We start from the raw sequence: 23,990 nt of genomic DNA, 5'->3' as shown, positions 1-23,990 counted from the left end.
GCATTTGTGTTTCCATGTCACAACATATGTGTGCACAAATTGAAAATGCAAGTGCAAATACAATTTGCAATTCCCTTTGAATATTGTCCGGAATATCATTCCATACATTTAAGTACACTTTTAAAAAGTGCATTAAAAAGCTATATTGCAAAGACAATAGAATTATGAAATTACATGTAAAGAAGCAGATCCAAAAAAGCACTCTAAAGCACTCACTCACTCACTCACCTATAATACATTTTAAATTAATTGCAATTAACATGCAATTAAGTATCTGAAAACATTACTCACACTTAAATATTTTCTTTTAAAGTATATTAAATACTTTTATTAAAAGTATGTAAGTGTACTTCTTTTTCACAAGGGCGGTTATGTCAAACATCGATTGTTCTTCCTTTCAATCACGGCACTTGAGAGGCATGGCAGAGAGGGAGAATATCAGTGACTAATGATTTTAAATGAAAATTAAGGTTTGATTACTTCATTCACTCTGTTGATGGAAACTGAAGAGGCCAGTGTCTTTTGCTCTCTGTCTCACCTTGTGCCAGTTTGTCATTCTTCTCCAGGTAGCTGAACCACTCTTTGGAGGAGATGATGGAGTTACTCTGTTCTTCAGGGATGTCCTCCTTACAGGCTGACTTTAGCTGCTCCACGTCTTCATTAGTGATGTTCTCAGACAGATCACTCAACAACGAGCTGTATTCAGACATTCTCTGGGAAAGACAGACAGAATGAACAGATAAGCACAAAAACGTATATGTAAGCTCTGCTTCATGTAAAAGCATTGTGCGATATCAATATAACCTAAGAATGTCTTTCTGTAATACGAACAGTATTACCAGAAATAGTATAAATCCCTCTCTAGGACTAGTACTAGATGCATGTATCAATGTCCTAAGGTTTTGACTTTTTTGTACTTTTTGTCATTGCTTCATTCATTTTTTGTTTGTTTGTGTGTTTTGTATTTTTGTCAGCCATTTCATTTTTTTCATTTGTTCATTTGCTTGTAATCCTTTTTTGTTTATTTGAATACTTCCTGAAAAAATAAGAGGTTTTGGATTTTTTAGACCTGGGATAGTCTTGTGCACTTATTTCCTGAGGCGCTCTCAATGATGTAATGACAGGCTCAGAATGACGTAATCGGCAACGACCATTTCTGGGATATTTTGGCTACATTTTTCTACGAGGAAGGAAGTGGAGACATCTTGTCCATCTTTTTACAGTCTATGGGACAGACCCTGAGGGTTATAGGTCAAAATTTCCCTTGTCACAGCTCTCTGTCTCCCTCTAGTGGAACTCATGACCATCACAATTAACAAAAGCAAGATCTTCCCACTTCCTCAAATTCCTGCCTCACAAACAGTGCTGTTATCATCAGCACCTTCATGTTGTCAAAATACCAAGACGTGGTACGATATACTGCAAGCTCCATGTGGCCACATTTACTGTGATGGCAAACAAATCAATCTGAAAGCGTTTGCTGTTGGCAGCCCACATGAGGACAGAGGTCTGAGGAAACTGTGCAGGATCCAAAGCCAAGATGGACGCCTCTGTTATTTTACAATGTATTGTTTGTGCTGTGTGACAGCCGGTTTAACAGTGCAGACATTCTACATTCATCACCCTCAATGTCACTGGTATAATACAGTGTGTGAGTGTGTGTGAGTGATGGAAGAAATAGAAGGCATCCCTCCAACACACGCTTTATAAAAATTTCATTTATGTACAAACACTGTTGCCATGCTGCTGTTTATTTGCTACCATCTGTGACAGTATCTGTAAACCGCACTGATCTGCTGGTGACCTAAATACAGCGCTGTAGTTACGTTATCCACCAGCAGAGGGAGATAAGAAAAAGATAAGGAGAGAGAGAGAGAGAGAGAGAGAGAGAGAGAGAGAGAGAGAGAGAGAGAATAATAATGTATTAAGTCCATGCAAATGTAGTTTGACATCTCATGTCACATCCAAAATCAGAGCAATGCAAAGAATAGTGTTAGAGATTCAGGTAAGTGCACGGGTTTAAATTTAGCTCTTATCATGACACTCAACATGCCTCTTGCTTTTGTTAACACTGTACACAAATAAAAATGGTTGTGCAGCACATAATTAATAGAAAGACAAGAACAATCAAAATTCAGTATGCAAATAGATCTGAAAGAAGACTGATCATAAGATAGAATGCAAACATTATTGTTACCCTTACAAAAAAATAAGTTTATTCGTGTGTGCTATAGGTAGCCTGTGCTTCTTAACTAAAAATAAGTATACTTTCAGTCTACTTTTTATACTTCTCAAAAAATATACGTCCATGTACTTCTCAGAAATATACTTAAAATTACAATTAAATACTATTAATACTGACAGAAAAGTGTAGGTATATTTGGCCTATACTTGCACTCAATCTTTTGATCAAGATGTACTTAAAAGTATAATTAAGTATTCCAAGTATGGATTGGCTTGTAGTTGTGTTTAGTCTAGGGATGTGCCGTTCAAGATTTTTGCAGTCGATACGATAACCAATTTCTTGTCATCATGATCGCCCAGTACTGATCCCAATAATTCAAGCTTTATATGAGTAATATATAAGGTCTCTGTTGAATGTCACTGTTCGAGGGCGCATATGATGCAAGCACCCTTCTAAAACCTAAAATGACAAATGGGACACCCTACGGTCTCATGGACTTAACGGACACATGCACGCAACAGCTATTGAAAGTCCACTAGACCGAAAGTGCATATGAAGTGTGCCATTTGGGACAGGGCCTTAGTGACAACCGATCGAGTCATAGAATGTGTTTATAGGCCGATACCGCTCTGCAAAAGATCGATCAGATCATCCCTAGTTTACTCTTTTGATTGAGTATCCTATTCACATAGTATATGTATTAGTATAATAAATATTCACATTATTTACATAGTTTTACATACTGTCTTAAACTTATGTTTTGGCATCCAATACAACAGATTCGTTTGAAAATATTGATTTATAAAGAAAACAGAGTGTTCCTAATTCTGAGTATGGGAATTTTTGTGTAGTTCACTGGTAGTGTACATAGGAATTTACTTCAAATCTGAAAACTAAAACTCTCCCCACCATTGATGGAATTTTCCTTCATTTATAATACAACGCTTCCCTGGCCATTGACGGAATGTTCTCAATGTTAAACGGTTGGGGGGCGCTATTACGCATCTTCTGAAAGAGCACAGAATCTCCAGACGAAGGATACACAGAAACAAGCATTAAAAGCATCGCTTACGCACATGTAAGCTAATGTGATCATCAAACATTAAACAGCATGAAATATAAATGAAAACTGCGTTACTGAATGAAATGTCAACCCAGGAAGAGCTATAGCCAGGACTGTGCAAGCTTTGGGGGCAGTGGCGTGCCCAGACCTCTGCTGAGGCAGGGGAGGAATTGGATTCCGGACGAGGGGATCGGCCTCAGTTGAAATCGCGTTCCGGGGGGCACTGCAATTCGACCGAAAGGCCACTTCATTTTTAGTAAGGTGACATCATCACTGCCTGTTACGTTTTGAAAGGTGAACACTAAATAATGAACATTTCAAATTGTATTCCTAAATTCCATTTTATAATATTTAAGGCTCAATAAAGGTAAGCCAGGGGTGCCCAATCCTGTTCCTTGAGATATACCTTCCTGCAGAGATCAGATCCAACCTTGATCCAACACACTTGTCTGTAATTATCAAGTCTTAATTAGCTGGTTCAGTTGTGTTTGATCATAATTGGAGCTGAACTTCAGGAAAGTAGATCTCCAGGAACAGGATTGGGCACCCCTGAGGTAACGAATCGCCAATGAACAGAGCTTTCACACTGAACGTGAAATGATTGCCGCTAAGTCACCCCTGCATGATAGGTGGCACTGACCGATAATACATTTTTCCTCATGTATGTAGCCTATCTCATAGGTTTTCCCATTTGGCTTTAACCTCGTCCGCTGCAAAACATACAGTACGAGTACGTGTAATAATTTCCAACTGCAATCTAAAGTGGATTTTGATTAAATAATGGACAGATAGTAAACTGAACAGTACACTTGCTTAGCATTTCTCATGTAATCATTTCTCATTCTTTATTGTTATAAAAAATACCCTGAGCCGCATGAAAAACAAATACAGAACATATATCATCGTAATCATATATTTATTTGGCTTCATATTTCATATGTAGAATCGTTTCTCTCAGTTGTTTATGTGTGGAACTCAGAACAAGGAAGTGAACACAATGTCGTCATTCGGAAGGGCAGGAGTTATGATCACATAATATGGTTGACAGCTCTAGAGTGAATGAGCTCTCTGACTCATAACAGACATGCACAGAAGAAAACAGCACTCTGTACACTGTTTCAAGCTCTTCAGATCACATAATGCAGTCTAAAATTAATAGAAATAATCTGTAAAGAACACGTAAGAAAGTTTTTGAAACAGTGCCACCACTCTCACACTTCTGTGCAACAGCTGTGGCTAGGGTAAGCTCAAATCTATAGAGTAGGACAGGTATGACATCACTTTATAGGCCAAAACGCAGAATTGAGTTAGCATTTTAGCACTTCCGGTTCCATCGTCCTGAAGTCAATGTTGTTGTTTTTTTAATGGGGTTTTGGCTAAATGGCTGAAATAAGGTCTGTGGCGAACACAAGCTCAAGACACTTTCACGTTTTATTCCATGGCATAAAATACATCAGTATTACCCCACTCGTGATTTTTTTTCGATGCTGTTAGGTGTCTTGAAAAAGGTGGTTGCTAACAAGTGGCTAAATGGGACTACAGAGGCTGTCAGGGAGATTAAACATCATCACGCTGAAAAGGTAAACTCAGTCCGCTTTTACAGCATCGTTATGGTTATAATTGTGCTCTTGCAAACTGTTCTAACTCAAATGTTCTGGGAAATTGGTGTAGTGTAAAATGGTGTGGTGTAGTTTGTTTATAGTCTACTTTTAGCTTTTTACTTCTGACTGCATTTAGGCTTCAAAATTCATAAAGGTTGTGTTCATCTGTGATAATTATCTTGATAGGAAAAACATGCAAGTATCATAAACTTTGGTGATCACTGAGCTTTTTTTTAGCGATAATCCAAAAGCCTATGGGGAAACAATCCTATTAGGTTTTTGTTGAGGGAACCAGTTCGATGCTAATTGCCGGTTGGCCTACAAAGTGACGTCATACCTGCACCACTCTATTTTGATGGTTTGTTTAATCAAGGGGCGACAGGAAAAAATGAAATCGACAAGCTAGTCAAAAAAAAAAAAAAAATCTCTGCGATTGATCGCGCCCGGTTTTGATTCAAGAGTGTCATCGCGCTGAGAGGAAATTCAATACAGCCAATTATTCTGCTAAATGCCATGTTTACCACACTTTTAATTTTCCAGGTTTTTGTTTACAAAACACTTGTGTATAAAACTAAACTGGTTCAGCATCTTGATTAGTAACAACCCATTGGACACATAGTATCCCTCCCTACTATCATTACATATACAAAAATGAGCAATCCATTTCTTGAGGCAAATCAGAAGAAGTGATCTCCTATCCTTCTATCACAAAGCATAAAACTGCGAAGAGATGAACCTTGAATGAATGAAGCCCGTCAGCAAACTCATCCAGTCCATAGGGAAACTCACTTAGTCAGAACCCCACAAAAAAAAAAAAACCCTAAAGATGTACAAACCCAGACAATCAAACAAATTATAGCACACAAAAAAATATGTACTTCACCCTAAATAGATGACAAACTGGCAACCTCAATAACCAATCCAAAAGAAAAGAAAACTAGAAAAATACAGATTGAGCGGGCACAGGTGCAGGTGTATCTCTCAACAGAAAGCACAAAATATGAATTCAACATTGAGCCTACATACCAGAACTAACCAGAAAAAAACAAAACAAAAAAAAAACGGTTTACCAATAAAGAGAGACTTCCATGAAAATTATGCTGTGGCAAGATCTGTGTCTGTATACATCAATTTGGTCAGATATGATTTGATTTTCAAAATAAATAGGGTGACTATTAAAAAAACACAATGACAGGATTTGCATTATATGTTTATAATCCTGTGCTATTATTTAACACCGCATGGAATTAACTATTTTTATTAGTAATAATTTTTATTAGTAAAACTAATCGCTTTCCAAATAGAAGTGATGTTGAATTATTATTTTTAGAAAAGTCTCCACCTTTTATTGAAGATAAATCTGAAGGTTTAGTTGCATTTATCATTTCATTTACATACTGAAATAATCAATAATATAAAAGAAGTTGAAATCTAAATTATGCCACAAGTTACATGTGCTGGCTTCACTGTATGTTGTACGTTTATTTCTTTGTTTGATATGTGTACGCTGTCTGCTTTCTGCTGAAATTAGAAGTTTGGCTGTATTGTGGGAAATGTTTAAAGGTTTATGCTTAATGATAGAGGAAAATAATGCAGTTAAAGCACTCTGTCCTCCACACTGAGACAGGGTAAGTGCTTTCAATAGCATCAAAACACAGCAGTGTTAATAGAAGCTTGTTTCCAGGTAAGCACTCTGAGAGCTCTAATAACTACATCGATCACTTTCTATCCTCTTTTTTAATGAAAGAGAGAAAGAAAGATGACAGATTGGTATTACACAATTTCAGCTATTAGAAAAGCAGGTATAATTTCAGACAATGCAAACAAATAATTTTTCTTTAATCATTCAGATTGAACTAGTTCCCTTTCGAGAACGGTCACTTCGTATTGTGTAGCTATACTCAGTGGGGGGAACTCCTTAGATTATTGAAGACTTTTTGTAAAACGCATTGCAGCTGCACAGCAAGCACAGTGAGTGTCTGGTTCACTCATTGGCTGTGCTGCGGCAACTGCATATCCAATGGCGAGACGCCTCTGATGTGTGCGCCAATGAGCTATCGGCGCACCAACACACGTCAGAGACCGCCAAAATGGGCGTGGCTACGTCTATAATAGCGCTTGAAATCACCATTTTAGCAGATTTTATATTCTAAAATGGTGATTTCAAGCGCTATTATAGACGTAGCCACGCCCATTTTGGCGGTCTCTGACGTGTGTTGTGTCCAACACAATATTGGGTCGGGGGGCACACGAAGTGCGTCACATGCCTGGGAACCGCCCATGCTGAAGCCGCACTCTCCGCCGGTGGCTGCTCTGTCTGCGAGAGCATGCCTGTCTCTGTGCTTCGGACACGGCTATCTCTCTCCAAAGGCGCCACCGCCGCTTCTCCTGCTCCTTTTTCCCCCCTACTTCTGCCGAGGAAAAAGAAGCGCCACAGCCAACGGCAGCCCGAGACTATGGAAATAAGCGAGCCCAATCCGGCCACATCCCCGCGTACCTCGCTTTCTCCTGCTCAAACACCGTCACCGGTCCTGTTCTCTCAGCGCCCCAGCAGAAGTCGGCTGGATGGCTGGTTTTTGCCGGGGTGCCAGAAGGCCCCTCGTCATAGACCTGTGCCGTTCTTCCCTGAGGTACACGAAGAACTAACCAAGACGTGGCGCGCTCCCTACTCTGCACGCACAAGCACTTCTGTTTCCGCAACGCTCTCCTCTGTTGATGGCGCGGCGGAAAAGGGCTACGAGTCGCTGCCGCCCCTCGAAGAAGCCGTGGCCACTCACCTCTGCCCACACACCGCTGTTAGTTGGAGAAATAGAGTGGTTCACCCGACCAAGCCGTGCTGGAATACCTCAGCTCTCGCTGGACGCGCTTTCTCCGCCTCCGGCCAAGCTGCATCGGCCCTGCACACAATGGCTCAGCCCCGCCCTGCGGCTGATACCCGCCGCCACTCACGGCCAGCTAAACGCTACCCACTGCCCCGGCGCCAGGGCCCCCGACCCAGCATTGTGTTGGACCCTAGGCCTCCGAAGACCTCCTAGCAAAGGGGGTAAAAAGAGAGGGCTCGAGTCTCACGCTAGCCGGACCACCCTCAAAGAAACCCTGTCACCCTGACTTTGCCCGAGGCAAAAGCCTTTACAGTCAGCCCAACATTAAGTATGTGCACGAATCACAATATAAGGGTATTAGGTCCCCCTGTGTTAGGCGGCCCGTCCCCGAATATGTGCCAAACCCTAGCCACAAAGGCCCTGGCCTGGCAAGCCATTCTCGGTGTGTTGAGTTGGGTTATAAACACAATAAAGCGAGGCTACTAGCTCCAATTCGCTTGCAGAACCCCAAAGTTTCAGGCGGTCGTCGAGACTTCGGTGAGAAGCAGCATGTGTCACGTGCTTCGCTCTGAAATACAAAATCTGTTAGCAAAAGGGGCGATAGAATTAGTCCACCCCCCGTGCTAAAACACTCAAGGTTTTACAGTCCCTATTTTCTAGTACCGAAAAAAGATGCCGGCATCAGACCCATATTAGACTTAAGGCATCTGGCCATTCAGAATGTTAACTATCAGACAAATCCTTGCGCAAGTTCGCCTGGGGATTGGTTCTTTACTGTGGATCTGAAAGACGCTTACTTTCACATTCAGATAGCCCCTCATCACAGGCCATTCTTGAGATTCACCTTCGAGGGGCAGGCTTATCAGTACACAGTTCTGCCGTTCGGTCTGTCTCTAGCACCCCGTACATTTACGAAGTGCATGGGCGCGGCGCTTTCTCCCCTGATGCATCAGAGAGTGAGCGTGTTAAATTATCTCGACGAAATCATCCCTGGCCCAGTCGTCCCCTTTATGCGTCCCCCCCCCCCATTTCAATGATCCCCCAGGTCATCAAACGGGTCAGGGAGAGCGGATGCCCAGTCCTCCTAGTGGCCCCCCTCTGGAAATCCAGGCTGTGGTTCCCAGAGCTGGTTCAGATTATGGACAGAGTCCCCTGGCCTGTCCCACTGAGGAAAGATCTCCTCACACAGGCGAACAGGACGATCTGGCACCCTCACCCCGACTTATGGGCTCTACATGTGTGGCCCCTCAACGGGTACCCAGGGACCTCCCTAAGAAGGTCTGGAACACAATCACTGAGGCTAGAGCCCCGTCTACCAGGCGCCTCTATGCCCTGAAGTGGTCAGTGTTCTTTGGCTGGTGCTCGGATAGACACTTTGAACCCCAGTCATGCGAGGTATCAGTGATACTCTTTCCTACAACAGTTGTTCGATGCGGGCTGTTCCCCGTCCACGCTCAAAGTGTATGTGGCAGCCATAGCAGCTTATCATGCTTCGGTGGCTGGCCAATAACTAGGAAGAAACGACTTGGTTGTACGGTCTCTAAAAGGAGCCAGGAGGATGAACCCCTCCAGACCTCCTTCCATCCCGTCTTGGGACCTCTCCACGGTCCTTGGGGCCCTGAAGGGTCCGCCGTTTGAGCCGCTTCAGTCGGTTGATCTCAAATCACTTTTGCTAAAGACTGCTCTCCTGCTGGCACTGGCATCTATCAAGCGAGTGGGAGATCTGCAGGCGTTCTCTGTGAGCCCCTCCTGTTTGGAGTTTCGAATAGGTGACTCCAAAGTCACTCTTCAAACCCAGACATGGTTATGTACCTAAGGTGCTCTCAACACCGTTTAGAACACAGGTGATTACATTATTAGCTCTTCCCCCCTTCTGAAGAGGATGGGGAGGCTAATCTGCTCTGCCCTGTTAGAGCGTTAAAGTTCTATCTGGAGCATTCTGCGCCTTTTAAGCAATCAGAACAGCTCTTTGTCTGCTTCAGTGGCCGATCTAAGGGGTCTCCAGTCACGAAGCAAAGACTGTCCAGATGGATAGTGGATGCCATCTCTCTGGCATACGCCTCAGTGGGTCAGACTTGCCCCATTGGTACTAGAGCCCATTCAACTAGAGACATGGCCTCGTTATGGGCTTGGTCCTCTAGGTTTCCTATTCAGGGCATTTGTGCGGTGCCCGGTTGGTCTTCACCCTCCACATTTGTGAGGTTTTATAACATGGAGGTTCCTTCCCTGCAGACGAAGGTCCTTTCTGTATGATCTGGACCCGACGATGTCCGGTCTTATCTACGTGTCATGTTACTGTTCATAAGCACATTGTCCCTTATTATGAAACCCGCCTCTGGCTTGGTGCTGATATTCCTATATACATAATCAGACCCGACGGTGTCCGGTTTTATTGGTATAATATATATTTGGGTATGAGCTTATTGACATCTCTCTATATATGTTCAGACCCGACGGTGTCCGGTCTTATCGATATATACATATGGGTTCTGGCTTGTTTCTGTGAGCTAAGGGGTCCTGAGCTCCAGTGTGCAACCAGTTACTTATAGTGCGGCATTTTACATTGCATCCCCACTGCCTATAGCTATGCAATACGAAGTGACTATTCTCGAAAGGGAACATACTCGGTTTCTAACGTAACCTTGGTTCCCTGAGAGTAGGGAACGAGTATTGCGTAGCCGGCCACACTATAGTGACATGGCAAGTTTGTCGCTTCAATCGATTTAAACCTACTAAAATGGCAATTTCGGGCACTATTATAGACGTAGCCACGCCCATTTAGGTGCCTCGCCATTGGATATGCAGTTGCCGCAGCATAGCCAATGAGTGAGCCAGACACTCACTGTGCTCGCTGAGCAGCTGCAATGCGTTTTACAAAAAGGCTTCAATAATCTGAGGAAAGTAGTTCCTCCCCCTAAACATGAATTTAGATATCTTTGCTTAATGTTGTTTGTCTTTTCAAAATATGAAAAGACAATGCAGAAAAGCAGAGCGCATGTGGCGGAAGACTAAACTTGTAGTCCATTATAACATCTACAAAGACAGCCTTTATGCTTTCAATATGGAACTAGGCAAAGCTAGACAGACTTTCTTCTCAAATATTATAAACAGCAATTTAAACAACACACGCACTCTTTTTGCTACTGTAGAGAGACTGACAAACCCTCCAAGCCAGATTCTCAGTGAACAAGTGTAGTGAGTTTGCTTCGTTCTTCTCTGAGAAAATCAGTAATATCAGAAAAATGATCAGCACATCCTTGAGTTGCACTGAGGTCAGACAGATCAAACCACCTGAGAAAGGAGTTACTATGTCTGATTTCAAAGAAATTGATGGCAAAATTTTGGAAGAAACTGTACAGCACCTTAAAACATCAACATGCGCTCTTGACACACTTCCCACATCATTTTTCAAAAGTGTGTTAAACAGTTTAGAAGCAGATCTCCTAGAAGTGGTAAATGTCTCACTTCGCTCTGGGAGTTTTCCATACTCCCTGAAAACTGCAGTTGTCAAGCCCCTCCTGAAAAAGAGCAATCTGGATAAGACCATATTAAGCAACTATAGACCGATCTCAAATCTTCCTTTCATAGGCAAGATCATTGAAAAAGTTGTCTTCAATCAGCTGAACAAATTCTTGAGCTTGAATGGATACTTTGACAATTTTCAGTCTGGTTTCCGACCGCACCACAGCACAGAGACAGCGCTCATAAAGATAATAAACGATATTCGCTTAAATACTGATTCAGGCAAATTATCGGTGCTGGTGTTACTCGACCTCAGTGCTGCATTTGACACTGTTGATCATAACATACTTCTTGACAGGCTGGAAAACTGGGTGGGGCTTTCTGGGATAGTCCTAAAATGGTTCAGGTCATACTTAGATGGGAGAGGTTATTATGTGAGTATAGGTGAACATAAGTCTGAGTGGACATCCATGACATGCGGAGTACCTCAAGGCTCAATTCTTGCACCACTCCTGTTCAACCTGTATATGCTCCCAATGAGCCAAATAATGAAAAAGAACCAAATTGCTTACCACAGCTATGCAGACGACACACAGCTCTACTTAGCCCTATCGCCTAACGATTACAGCCCCATTGACTCCCTGTGCCAATGCATTGATGAAGTCAACAGTTGGATGTGTCAAAACTTTCTTCAGTTAAACAAAGACAAAACTGAAGTCATTGCGTTTGGAAACAAAGATAAAGTTCTCAAGGTGAACGCATACCTTCACTCTAGGGGTCAAACAACTAAACATCAAGTTAGGAATCTTGGTGTGACACTAGAGTCAGACCTTAGTTTCAGTAGTCATGTCAAAGCAATAACTAAATCAGCATACTATCATCTGAAAAATATTGCTAGAATTAGATGCTTTGTTTCCAGACAAGACTTAGAGAAACTTGTGCATGCTTTCATCACCAGCAGGGTGGATTACTGTAATGGACTCCTCACTGGCCTTCCCAAAAAGACCATAAGACAGTTGCAGCTCATACAGAACGCAGCCGCCAGGATTCTGAGCAGAACCAGAAAATATGAACACATCACACCAGTCCTCAGGTCTTTACACTGGCTCCCAGTTAAATTTAGGATTGATTTTAAAGTATTATTACTGGTATATAAATCATTCAATGGTCTAGGACCTCAATACATTGCAGATATGCTCACTGAATACAAACCCAACAGATCACTCAGATCACTAGGATCATATCAGCTAGAAATACCAAGGGTTCACTCTAAGCATGGCGAGTCTGCTTTTAGCTATTATGCCAGCCGCAGCTGGAACCAGCTTCCAGAGGAGATCAGACGTGCTCCTACAGTAGTCACATTCAAATCTAGACTCAAAACACATCTGTTTAGCTATGCATTTACTGAATGAGCACTGTGCCAATATTCGTCCGACTGTTTGTACTGTATTTTATTTTATTTTTCTAAACTGTTTTAATTATTCTTATTTCTTTTATTATTTTAATTTCTTCTATGTAAAGCACTTTGAATTGCCATTGTGTATGAAATGTGCTATATAAATAAACTTGCCTTGCCAAAACTTGCCTTGCCTTGCCTAATGTAATGTAAAAAATAAACAGAAAAAGAAAACTAAATCAATAATGAGAGTCAGATAACAAGCACATATACATTAAAAAAATATATATATATATGTATGACCTGTAATTGCCCATTTTTAAGTGTTGCCAACAAAGATAATTAAATTCGATTACAAATTAAATAACTTTGTTTATTCTCCAAGTGGGAAATTCAAAGCAGCAGCAGCAGCACATAATATGTGTATATACAGTATGTATATATAAAGTAATGAAAAACTAAATTCAAAAACAGCAATTGCACCAAGCACATCTCAAACACTAGTTCAGTGTACAACAAACTATGATAGATGTTGATGGTAGATGTTTAAACATACACACACCACAAAGAAATGCCTCCTTTCCAAATAAAATGTTAAATGTAAAATAAAATAATGACACTAAGATTATGTAAACAGCTTCTAATATTTTATCACATCACTCCAACACAGATCCATCACTCACAAACAGATGGACACTCATTAATATGACCTTGTTACATATCTTGTTGCTATAGAATGGTTGCGTAGTAACTATTAGCTTTTATAAAAGCATTTGTTTGTGTGTGTGTGTGAGTCTGTCTTTTCCCTTAAAAAAAACAGGATTATCTGTTAGTGTCATAATTTAAAAAATGTTCATGGAAGTCTCCAATGTTTTTTTTTTTTTTTTCATAATATATTGATTTAGTAAAAAATATACAGTATGTAGGCAAATATTGCAGTTTATTATTAGTGTTATATTGGTGCATATGAATGATTAAATATGTTCCAAACAATGTAAAAAGGTCCCATTGTTCCTTAAAAATTAAGGAATCAAGCCATATGGAGATGTATTGTAGTAAACTATATCGTCCACGTCCATTCCTAGTGATGGTCAGGGCCAGTGCAATGTGTGTGCAAATGTATCGACGTGTTTATAAGCGAACGTGATGTTTTCCCAGAAACGGCCCCATCAAGCTGAAGAGAACGAGTTAAACAGACAACAAGATGGTAAGGAGAAAAAGAAGAATGACAGAAAGTAAAAGACTCTGCCTCTAAACAATTTTAACATAAGATCTATTTTGTGTTCTTGTCCATCCAGACATCTGCTGAGCTCCTGACGCCGTTGGCAGCCATTTGTCATTTATGCAAAAACAAAGTGCTTATTAATACACACGTTTCTACACAAAATACACACACCTGAGTCATGATCATGAGACACATACGTACAGAGGAATATCTACAATAAATAGGGACAAAATCACTGGAATGAAATGTCAGCTCCAAAAAATCATCCTCACGTTTGTACATTTTAAGTAGACTTGCCACAATTAGCATAATATCCTTTTTTGAAACCGGTTATACTTATACCGGTTAAACTGTATTAGTATTGTTGCATGCAGGTGGTGCTATACAATTCTACACAATAACACGGGCAGTCAAATTCTAAAGGGTGAATTTTATGTTTATTATTTATTTTAACTAAAAATGAAAAGGACATGAAATTATTAATTTACATTCTTGAATTATTATTTCATTGCATTCAACTGGGTGTCAGTCAGATTTAATAAAGCTTCTGCGATGTGTTATCAAGTCTTCACACAATGATGAAACAAAGATCTGTTTATATTTCACTGTTTTTGTAACTGCAAAAATTAATAGTTGAAAAAATGTGAGATGTTATGCAAACATTTGATATTTTGAATTATCTGATCTATAATCTATCCTGATTTATGCATAAACTGTGCGTAAAATTTTATGGGGTCAACAAAACTCACAAACACAGTCTGCTTAAAAATACAAACATGCAAAACTGTCCATTATGCTGCTTGATACTTCAAACTGGTATTTCTTATATATATATTTTTTTATATATGTGACTCTGGATCAAAAAACCAGACACATTTCGCACAGGTATATTTGTGGCAATAGCCAGTAACACATTGTATGGGTCAAAATTATCGATTTTTCTTTTTATGCCAAAAATCATTAGGATATTAAGTAAAGATCATGTTTCATTAAGATATTTTGTAAATTTCCTACTGTAAATATTTAAAACATTTTTTTTTTTTTTTTTTGAGTGAATGCAGCATAATCGCAAACATAAATGGACAACTTCAAAGGCGATTTTCTCAATGTTTCGATTTTTTTGCACCCTCAGATTCCAGATTTTCAAATCTCGGCCAAATATTGTCCTATCCTATGGAAAGCTTATTTATTCAACTTTCAGATCATGTGTAAATCTCAATTTAAAAAAATTGACCCATGTGACTGGTTTTGTGGTCCATGGTCACATATTGTTATAATTGTAGTGCAAATGGTTTTGCAACTTGCATGTGCGCTAACTGGGTCTGTACTTTACATGAAATGCATTTAACGATAAACAGCAGGGATAGTGATTGTTGGTAGAAGAAAGAGGGGAAAAGGAGTAATTTACGTCTTGCTTCCGTATCCAGCTGCTGTTTTTTCCGCTGCCCTCTGAGCCTAGCGAGGAAGTGAAACCACAGTAACAGCAGGAAGTGAAGGCCGGCTGGCCACTCACAGCTGCGTCTCCATGGCAACCATACTTTTTCCAGTTGCAGTGAACAGACAAAGTGGCGAGGGACGGGAGGATGAGTGGCGCGCTGTGTTTATGGACAGAGGATATCCTCCTCCTCTTTTGTCTCTGGGATAGAGTGTTCGTTTTCCGTATTTGACCTTTGACCTCTTTGAGTAATGCAAGCCCCATGTGCATGCATGCGTTCAGCATGCAGTGAATAAATTCTGCTTCGTCCTACAGTCTGGCATCACGCCGATGCAGAGCACAGGAATGCGATGAATGGCAGATGTGTGATGCATAGAGATGTCAGAGGGCGAGGACGAGACATGGATGTGTGCGGGTCATGACTCAGGATTTCTGATTGCATGAATATTTTAGATTAATAAATCAGAGTAGGGCTGTACACTTAATCAAATGGAGAAATGGACTAGTGTCTGTAAATATTAAATACTGCTATTGAAGTCTGCATGTTGTCTCAGTTTGGTCTACTACACAAACTCAAGCATGTGTGACAGTCATGGTGTTTTCAGAGTCTCACTATATGAGGACATGAACACATGAACTTCATCTCCAGAGCTGATCTGAGTCATTAATTCACCATTTCATTAAGAAAACTATCATCAGACACACACAGAAACTCAAAGCTCTTCACTACAGCCCACCAAAAAAACTTAAATACATTAAATAAATTAGTACTATCAAAGTAGTAGTAGTACTAGTACTGGTAGTAATAATAATAATAATAATAATAATAAAACAATAAAATTATTACATCTTTTTTGAGGAATATAATTTTTTTCTTCCATGTTTTAGTTTAATCAGTAAACTTCTGTTGTGCAGCATTTTTTTTAACAAAAGGAATTGTTCCATTTCAATTGATTGCATTTTAATGTTTTATGCCTTCATTTAATTACCAGCATTTTTGATAATACATTTGTAAATCATAAATCCAGAAATAAAATTAAACATTTCAAGGGGCCTTCTCATTGTAAAAATTTGAATAAATTTAAAGAGCATCTTGCAGGTTAGAAGACCCAACAAGTCAATGTATAGAAAAATAATGTAGGAACTAGATTTTCTTTAAAAAAAAAATATAAATACACTACAGTGGCTTCTGGAGTCGTTTTTGTGAGAAAATTTTACTTCCGCATCTGAAAATGGGCGTGACGGGCGTGACGTAGCACGAGGGAGAGCGGTCGATTCAAACAACAGGGAAAAATGGATCGCAATGACATTTCGGACGCTGAGGAAATTGTTGATGGACCACAGCCATACAATTATGAGCCTGCTAGGCTGCCCAGAGAGCAGGGTCAGGCCAGGATTAATGTTAGACAGAACATATTGGAACTTACAATAACAGAAACTAAGCTTTGATCAGGCGTTTGTCATGCTCATTAATATCCGCCCAGACTAACGTTACGTGATATAACTTAGCGGTTTCTCATCGAGAGACAGAGAGATATTTATTCCTGATACATTTTTTGTTCAATAGGTGCTTGTGTGGGAAATGCGAGGCAATGTTTACAGCTGAGGAAAGTCAGTGTTGCTGCAGGGAGGTGGATGCATAACGTTACTGGGCCTTAGTGGAAAATGCCAAACTTCCATGGTTGCAGTTAGTGTTACTACAGTAAAGCCACAGTGAATGTTGCTGATCTGTGGACACTGGATAGTTCATTCATTGCACAATGTTTATTCCTGGTTTCCACGTCAGCGCTGTTTGATCCGTTAATAACGGAGAAAGGTGAATATTTCTCACTAGATCTCGCAGCAATGTTATTACTTAAGTGGCGAATTCAAATGCTTTATTTACTGGATCTCGCAGTTACAGTGTTGCTTGATCAGGCTCGCGCTGCACTGGTCCAAACTGATAAACGGTCCACCACACAAACACAATAACGAGTAGCTCAGTTTCGTTCCGCTTACATTGCGTTTGCCAGTAGATGTTGTGCTCGCGCCTACATCCGGCGGGAGAACCTGAAGATGCGTGCACTGAAGGAACCGCACCAGCTCTGAGTCTCACCCGGTTCTTACTTCGGTATCCCATGTTGAACTCCATCATATCGCCGGGACGATAATCCTCCGATCTGAAGTGAACGCTACACACGACCGCGTTTTCCGAAGCCGACGCGGAAGAGAAATCCCGTCTCTTCACCTGCACAACCCGCACCCAGGCACGAAAGATAGCACCGTCCTTTTTCTTCTTAGGAAACCGGTGGACTCGATGTCCTGACAGGCTGGAGTTTTTGCAAGCTCCACAAACACAAAAATTTACCATGACGATGATAAATTGAAATACAAAAACTACTGAAAACACACTGACTCACGACCGCTCTTACTGAATACCAACTTACTCTGCACTGAGCTGCGGCAGAGCACAGCACACATCTCCCTCGTGTGACGTAAAATGACGCGATGTTGAAAAAAAGCGGTTTGTACAAGCAGTCAAAGAAATGCTCACTTTATCTACTAAATTGGTGTCCTTATGTCGTTTTAAAACATTTTAAATCCTGCATTATCTTTTCATATGGTATTTTCATACACGGTTATATATTCATTTAGATTTTTTTTTTTACCTGCAAGATGCTCTTTAAGGTTTATGAATTCAATTAATTAGACGTGTTTTATTACTAAAATCTAATTAAACTATTAAAATGGAAACCAGAAAAAAATTGAATGGTGGAAAAAAAATTGGGAATATGAAAATGTATTTGGAGGAAAAAAAATGTCATAGACCCCAAACTAATTGAAATTTTCTAAATTATATTTGCTTTTCCCCTCAGTACCTTAAAGGGATGGTTCGGAGTAAAATCAACCTAGGGTCCTTTGCACCATGACCAGAATGGTACCAAACTTCTGCAGTAGTAAACATAGATTCTGTACTCATAAAACGAGGCATTGGAAAATTTGTAAGTACATCAGGAATTTATTTAAATAACACTTGCCCGATGGCTTATGCTACCGCTAACCAGGATGTCGAGGTCACTTCCGTGATTTGGGAAAAGTGCACCCGGAAGCTATAAAGGACTCCCAGACCAAACATCGTCAGCTTCTGTGTCTTCAGTAAGTGTTCTGTGGGAATCGTTTGTCTTTTTTGGTGTTGCTTGTCCCATTATTATTTTACTAAAACAAAACGAAAAAGCAGCAATTTAAGATCTGTATGTCTCCCTGCCTACGCTACATTTACAACATTACTGAATTAAAACACTGAACTGTCTTCTGCTGAACAAATAACTGTTTGTATCAGTTAATTGTTGCATCATAGTGTTTCCTGTTATCACTATAAAGCTGCTTTGAAACAAAGCTACCAGCCCTCTGGTTACAATGGCAGCAAAGGCACACCAGCTTTTGCCCAAACTTCACCACTATCAAAGTACTGATAGTGAAGAGCATGCAAAGAACACATTATTGCGCGGAATCGTAACACATTTAAAAGAATCCAGCAGAAATCCAGAAGTATCACTATTTGACCTGGATTTCGCTGATGACATCGCCCTATTTGAAAACACCCTGGACAGAGCACAGGAACAACTCACAACAACAGCAAAGTGGGCCTTCAAGTCAATATAGGTAAAACAGAAGCACTGAGTAACCAAGAATATGCCGGTCTGGATATGGCAATACACAATCATCAGCACATAGAGCTAGATGGACAGACCATCGAATGGACCAAGAACTTAAAATATCTTGGCTCCCACATCGCCTCTAGCGAATCCGATGTCAAAATACGAAAAGGCCAAGCATGGGGGGCCTTCTGGAAGATGAAGAACGTGTTTCAGTCACAAAGTCTTCCAATTACACAAGATCAACATTCGAATCTGCGTGTGTCTCAATCCTGCTCTATGGTTGCGAGAGCTGGATCCTTAGCAGCAAACTCAGAGACCAACTCAACAGTTTTGCCACCAACTGCTACAGAATCATGCTTGGCATAAAGCGTCTGGACAAGAAAAGCAATAAAGAGATTTATGAAAGAGTCGGCCGCAACCCACTCGTTCTTCAAGTACAACAGAGACAGCTAAGATTTGTAGGACACTGCCTAAGAAGACATGAGAGCGACTTGATCAACAAGTATGTCTTGTACACACCACAACAGCGGCATGGCAAAAGAAGTCGAGGCAGAGCGCGAAGGCTATACCATCAATATATCGGCGAACTCATCAATAAGAACGTACCAGCAACAGTGAGCGAACTACGAGAAGTTGCCAGCAATCGCAAGGAATGGACAAAATTAGTGACCGACTGTCAACCTACCCTGTTCGCAGCCGATTGATGATGATGAAAGTATTGACCCATCAAGACTTTAATCTGAGACTGCATCCGGACGCTTGTTCAATAACTAAGGCATTGCAAGTATAACGTAAATTGAACTAACTAAACAGAGTTTAGTATAAGCTTTTATAACCCCTTGTTATCAAGTTGCTGATGGCTCTGTTCAGGTGTTTAACTGACTCATACGCTTCATTCTCCTGTTTCTGTTTCATTCATTTACTTTCACTTTCCATTTTACCCCTGTATGTGTGATTTGTGTGTATGTGTTTGTTTAGACTACTTATGTTTGTGGTTTCGTAAAATAAAACGTTTGTGCACATTCACAGTGTTAATTCTGTGGTCACTGCTTGCAAAACAAAGCCCATTTAACACAGCTACATGTTATGAGTAGCACTGTACTCAGTAAGAAAGAGTTGGCCACGAAAAATATCCCTTTCTGACAGTATAGATGATTAATACTGCGTGTTCACTGGACAAACAGGTTAATTGATTGAATATGAATTATGCTACAGTACATTAAGATCATTTTATTAACTAATCCAAACATTTGAAATGAATTATAATTAGTTATAAGATTATTTATTATTCATATTTCCCTTAAGCTAATTTGCTGCTACAAGTTTTAATGTGCACACTTCTCTTCTGTGCCCTCGGGAGGCCAGTATGCCAACCCCACAACCTCTGGTGTTTCGTGGGGCAGCGGTTTACAGTGAGCTTTTGGCCCAGTCTTCATCCCCGGAAATATTGCAGAACTGGGAGGCTCACACCATCCAAGAAGGGTGTTGGAGAAGTATGTTCGGTTGTACCCTGCAGGCAAGCAGGTCTTTCGAGACTGACCTCTGGTGTAGGCTGGTATCTTTTTTAGACTATTTGGCAGCATGACAATTTCTGCCAAATGTGACTCTGTGGGTTTTGCAAATTATAGAAGCAGAGTGTTGCTACTCAAGGCCCTCCTCAGAGAGACAGAGGGTCAAGGTGGCACTCGTAGCATGGCAACTTCTGCCAAATATGGCCCTGTGGGTCCTGCAAATTTGGAGTACTGTCTAAAGTGGTCAGTGCAGAGCAGGCCCAGGTGTTAGAGCAGGACGTACAGGCTATTTTGGCAAAAGAGGCCACAGAACATGTCCCTCTTCCTGAGAGAGACTCTGGTTTGTATAACCGGTACTCTGTGGACTTTTCAAGAGGTTCAAGATGCTAACGCTGAAACTTATTTGCCTGGTTTCACAGACAAGACTTAAGCCTAGTCCCAGACTAAATGTATATTTGAGCTGTCTTCACTGAATGCAACTTGCAGTTCTACAAGCAAGACTAAGGAGATAAAATGATGTAACAAAAGCATATATTTATTAACATCCCAGCAAGCAAATATTTATAAAGTTATTTGGCGTAGCACGCAATCCGAGGGTAGCGGAATCTGCATTTCCTGCCTGAAGACGAAGGCAGGGGCGCAGCCGACCCCCTGGGAGGTATGGGAAGGGACCATCCTGGTGGTGGTGGGGAGGATGGAGGGGAAGGGACCATCCTGGTGGTGATGGGGAGGATGGAGGTAATTGTTTGCGTCAGCATCTGCAAACTCAGGCATATGTGAGTACCGATGTTTTATACTGCAAGTATTAGAACATTATTGGTTAGATGTGAAGGTAATAAGTGACGTAACGATTGAGTCTTCCTGGCAGAACTTATGCTAAAGCTTTCATTGACATATTGTAAAATGTCATCTCAAGATGCACAACAGTAATGTTATGTTTTTTTCTAAGGCACGTTTATAAAAGATACTTAAATGTCCTAATTTACGGTCTACTCCTGGCTTAGTCTAAGCCCTGTCTGTAAAACCGGACCATTGTGTTCCAAATCAAGTCAGAGGAGGGGTTTGTTACAATAGAAAATGCTTGCTTTCTCAATTCATCCTTCCTCAATACAGGAAGTTTCTTAGGTTCGCTGTCGGGGGCAAAGCTTACCAATTATTGTCTTCTGTTCAGGCTACCCTTGTCACCTCACACCTTCACAAAATGTATAAATCCAGCTCTGGCTACATTGTGATTCCAGGGCATTTGTGTGCGTTCTGAATTACATTTATGACTGAATTATTCTTGCTTAGTCCAAGCACATGAGGTGCTTGGGGTTATGATTAAACTAAGAAGAATGTGCTTTCTCCATTAAAAAGATCAACTTTTCTAGGAATGATATAGGACACGACTACGATGCAGGCATGTCTGTCTCCTACTCGTATCAAGTCGATTCTCTCAGCCATAGGCAAGATCAGGTTAGGCTAAGCCATCATTGTAAAAAAAATTCAGAGACTGTTGGGACTCATGGCAGTCGCGTCCAATGTTCTGTGATTCTTTTGGGTCTAAACATGAGAACATTGCAGAAGTGACTCGCTATCATTACTTTCTGGCAAATTTGTCTCTGTGGGTCCTGCGAATTTTGAGTACTGTCCAAAGTGGTCAGTGCAGAGCAGGCTCAGGTGTTGGAGCAGGAAGTACAGTCTCTTTTGGCGAAAGAGGCAATATAACATGTCTATCTTGCCAAGAAGAGTAGTGACTCAAGACTGAGGGGTTTTCCTGGAGAGGCAACCCCTTTCGCATCATCAGAGTAACGCGCAAATGCCTTCGTACCCTAGTGATGTGGAAGAAGCCTTGGTTCTTGGCCCTGGTTCCTGTGCTGAGGGCCTCCTTTCGCAAGATGCTAATGACAGATGCCTTAGTCATTAGAGCCCATTCTACTAGGAGTATGACTTCCTCTAAGACATTGTTGTCAGGGGTTTCCCTTCAAGTTGTTTGTGATGCGGCAAAATGGTCCTCTCCACACACCTTCATCAGGTTCTATAGCCGGGATATGGAAGGCTACCCCAGGCTCTCAAGTGCTTGTGACTTAAGTTTTGTGATCGTCATAATTCACAACTTTTGGGCAGGCATTTGATCAGTATGGCATAGTGGGAATGAATGTTCCCATAGCATCAACATTCTGGCACAGTGTTGTTCCCTCAAAAGGGAATGTCTTTGTTACAACTGTAACCAAAAATAAATACTACTGATCCCAAACATTTGAAATTGTAGTGTGCCATCTGCAGTAATGTTAACTTGCTTTTGATTTCAAACTTTTCAAAATGAATCCAGAAGAAGAAAATAATCTAAAATAATACTGAAATACTAATCCTGCTTTCCCTTTATAATTAAAATTATGCATGCTATCATTGACTTTCACCTTGTCAGGAGTAATGATCTTTTAAAGACAGTAAACCTTTGTAGAATAATTCATCATCCACTGATGATGACACTGAAAAAAAAAATGTCTACTTCAACAATTATAATTAATTTATCACAAGAAAATACCATATCTAATAACCATTATTGTTGCATTGTTATCTGAAACCCTAAATCTGAGATTACTGGGGTCTTTTCCCTCAAGAGAAACAACAGATTTATTAAAGAGATCTCAATGGTGGGAGCGTCATTGTGGGGGTGGGGGTGGGGGTAGGGGTAAAACTCCTGCTTGTTGCTAGGTTACAGTCTCCAGGCTGAAAGGCAAGCGGGAATGGTTGTTATGGGGACATCAGCCATGTGGAGGGTGAATGAATTTTGGACACACACACTCACGGATCTCTGTCCTTGAAGAACATGTCATCGCTGGCTAAAGGTAGCGTCGCCATGACGATACGTGAAAAGCGGCTGCAAAAAAAAAAGAGACACTGGGAATGTGTGAGATGAATGAGAGAGTAAGACACCATATTTTAAATTGAGTTTTTATTTTTATATTTTCTGTTTTAATTGTCAAAAAGTTTTAGTTATTTTGTTGTGTTTTGTCATTTTTATTAGTTTTTTTATATATATATCTTTATATAGATTTTTATATAGACTTTATATAGCACAACAAAGTACATAACTAGTGTAAACAGCTTCTAGATATTGCATCGTGATGCGACACGTCAACGTAAAGTTTTATGTGAGGGCTGTGTTTAGGGGTAGGGTTAGAGGATAGAATATACAGTTGGTACAGTATAAAGATCATTAAATCATTATGTCTATGGAAAGTAGCCATAAAACACAGAAACCCAAAATGTATGTGTGTGTGTGTGTGTGTGTGTGTGTGTGTGTGTGTGTGTGTGTGTGTGTGTGTGTGTGTGTGTGTGTGTGCGCATGTGGATTGGGGCCCTGTGGAGGGGTGTTAAGAGTTTAGTCACGGAGAGGAGACAAACACATGTGAAGAAACTGCCCAGCAGACACACATAGGATCCTCACACTCTGTGCATAGACAGCCTCTGTTTAACACAGAGACACACACACAGACACAAACAATAAATAATACCAGACAAAAACAAACTGTGTGTGTGTGTGTGTGTGTGTGTGTGTGTGTGTGTGTGTGTGTGATGGTACTGATAGGCTGTTCTAAAAGGACAGACAGTGAGTTCAAGTGTGTGTGTCAGACAAAAGGAAAACAAATGACTTGCAGTTGCAGGT

At 40.7% G+C, this 23,990-nt stretch overlaps 1 protein-coding gene across 1 annotated transcript in view; it reads right to left on the bottom strand.

The window, feature by feature from the left end:
• Positions 1-23,990, bottom strand: part of pea15 (proliferation and apoptosis adaptor protein 15) — a 57,977-nt gene that overhangs the window by 16,360 nt on the left and 17,627 nt on the right. Inside the window, exon 2 of the mRNA XM_081359538.1 lies at positions 539-713. Within this exon, the coding sequence (XP_081215664.1) occupies positions 539-710 (172 nt within the window). The 5' untranslated portion in view covers positions 711-713. The remainder of the gene's footprint in view (positions 1-538; positions 714-23,990) is intronic.

The sequence above is a fragment of the Scardinius erythrophthalmus genome (assembly GCF_964197995.2).
Source record: "Scardinius erythrophthalmus genome assembly, chromosome: 2".
NCBI classification, from domain to species: Eukaryota; Metazoa; Chordata; class Actinopteri; order Cypriniformes; family Leuciscidae; genus Scardinius; species Scardinius erythrophthalmus.
Note: the sequence above shows the minus strand (reverse complement) of the source record. Positions and strands in the feature narration are given on the sequence as shown.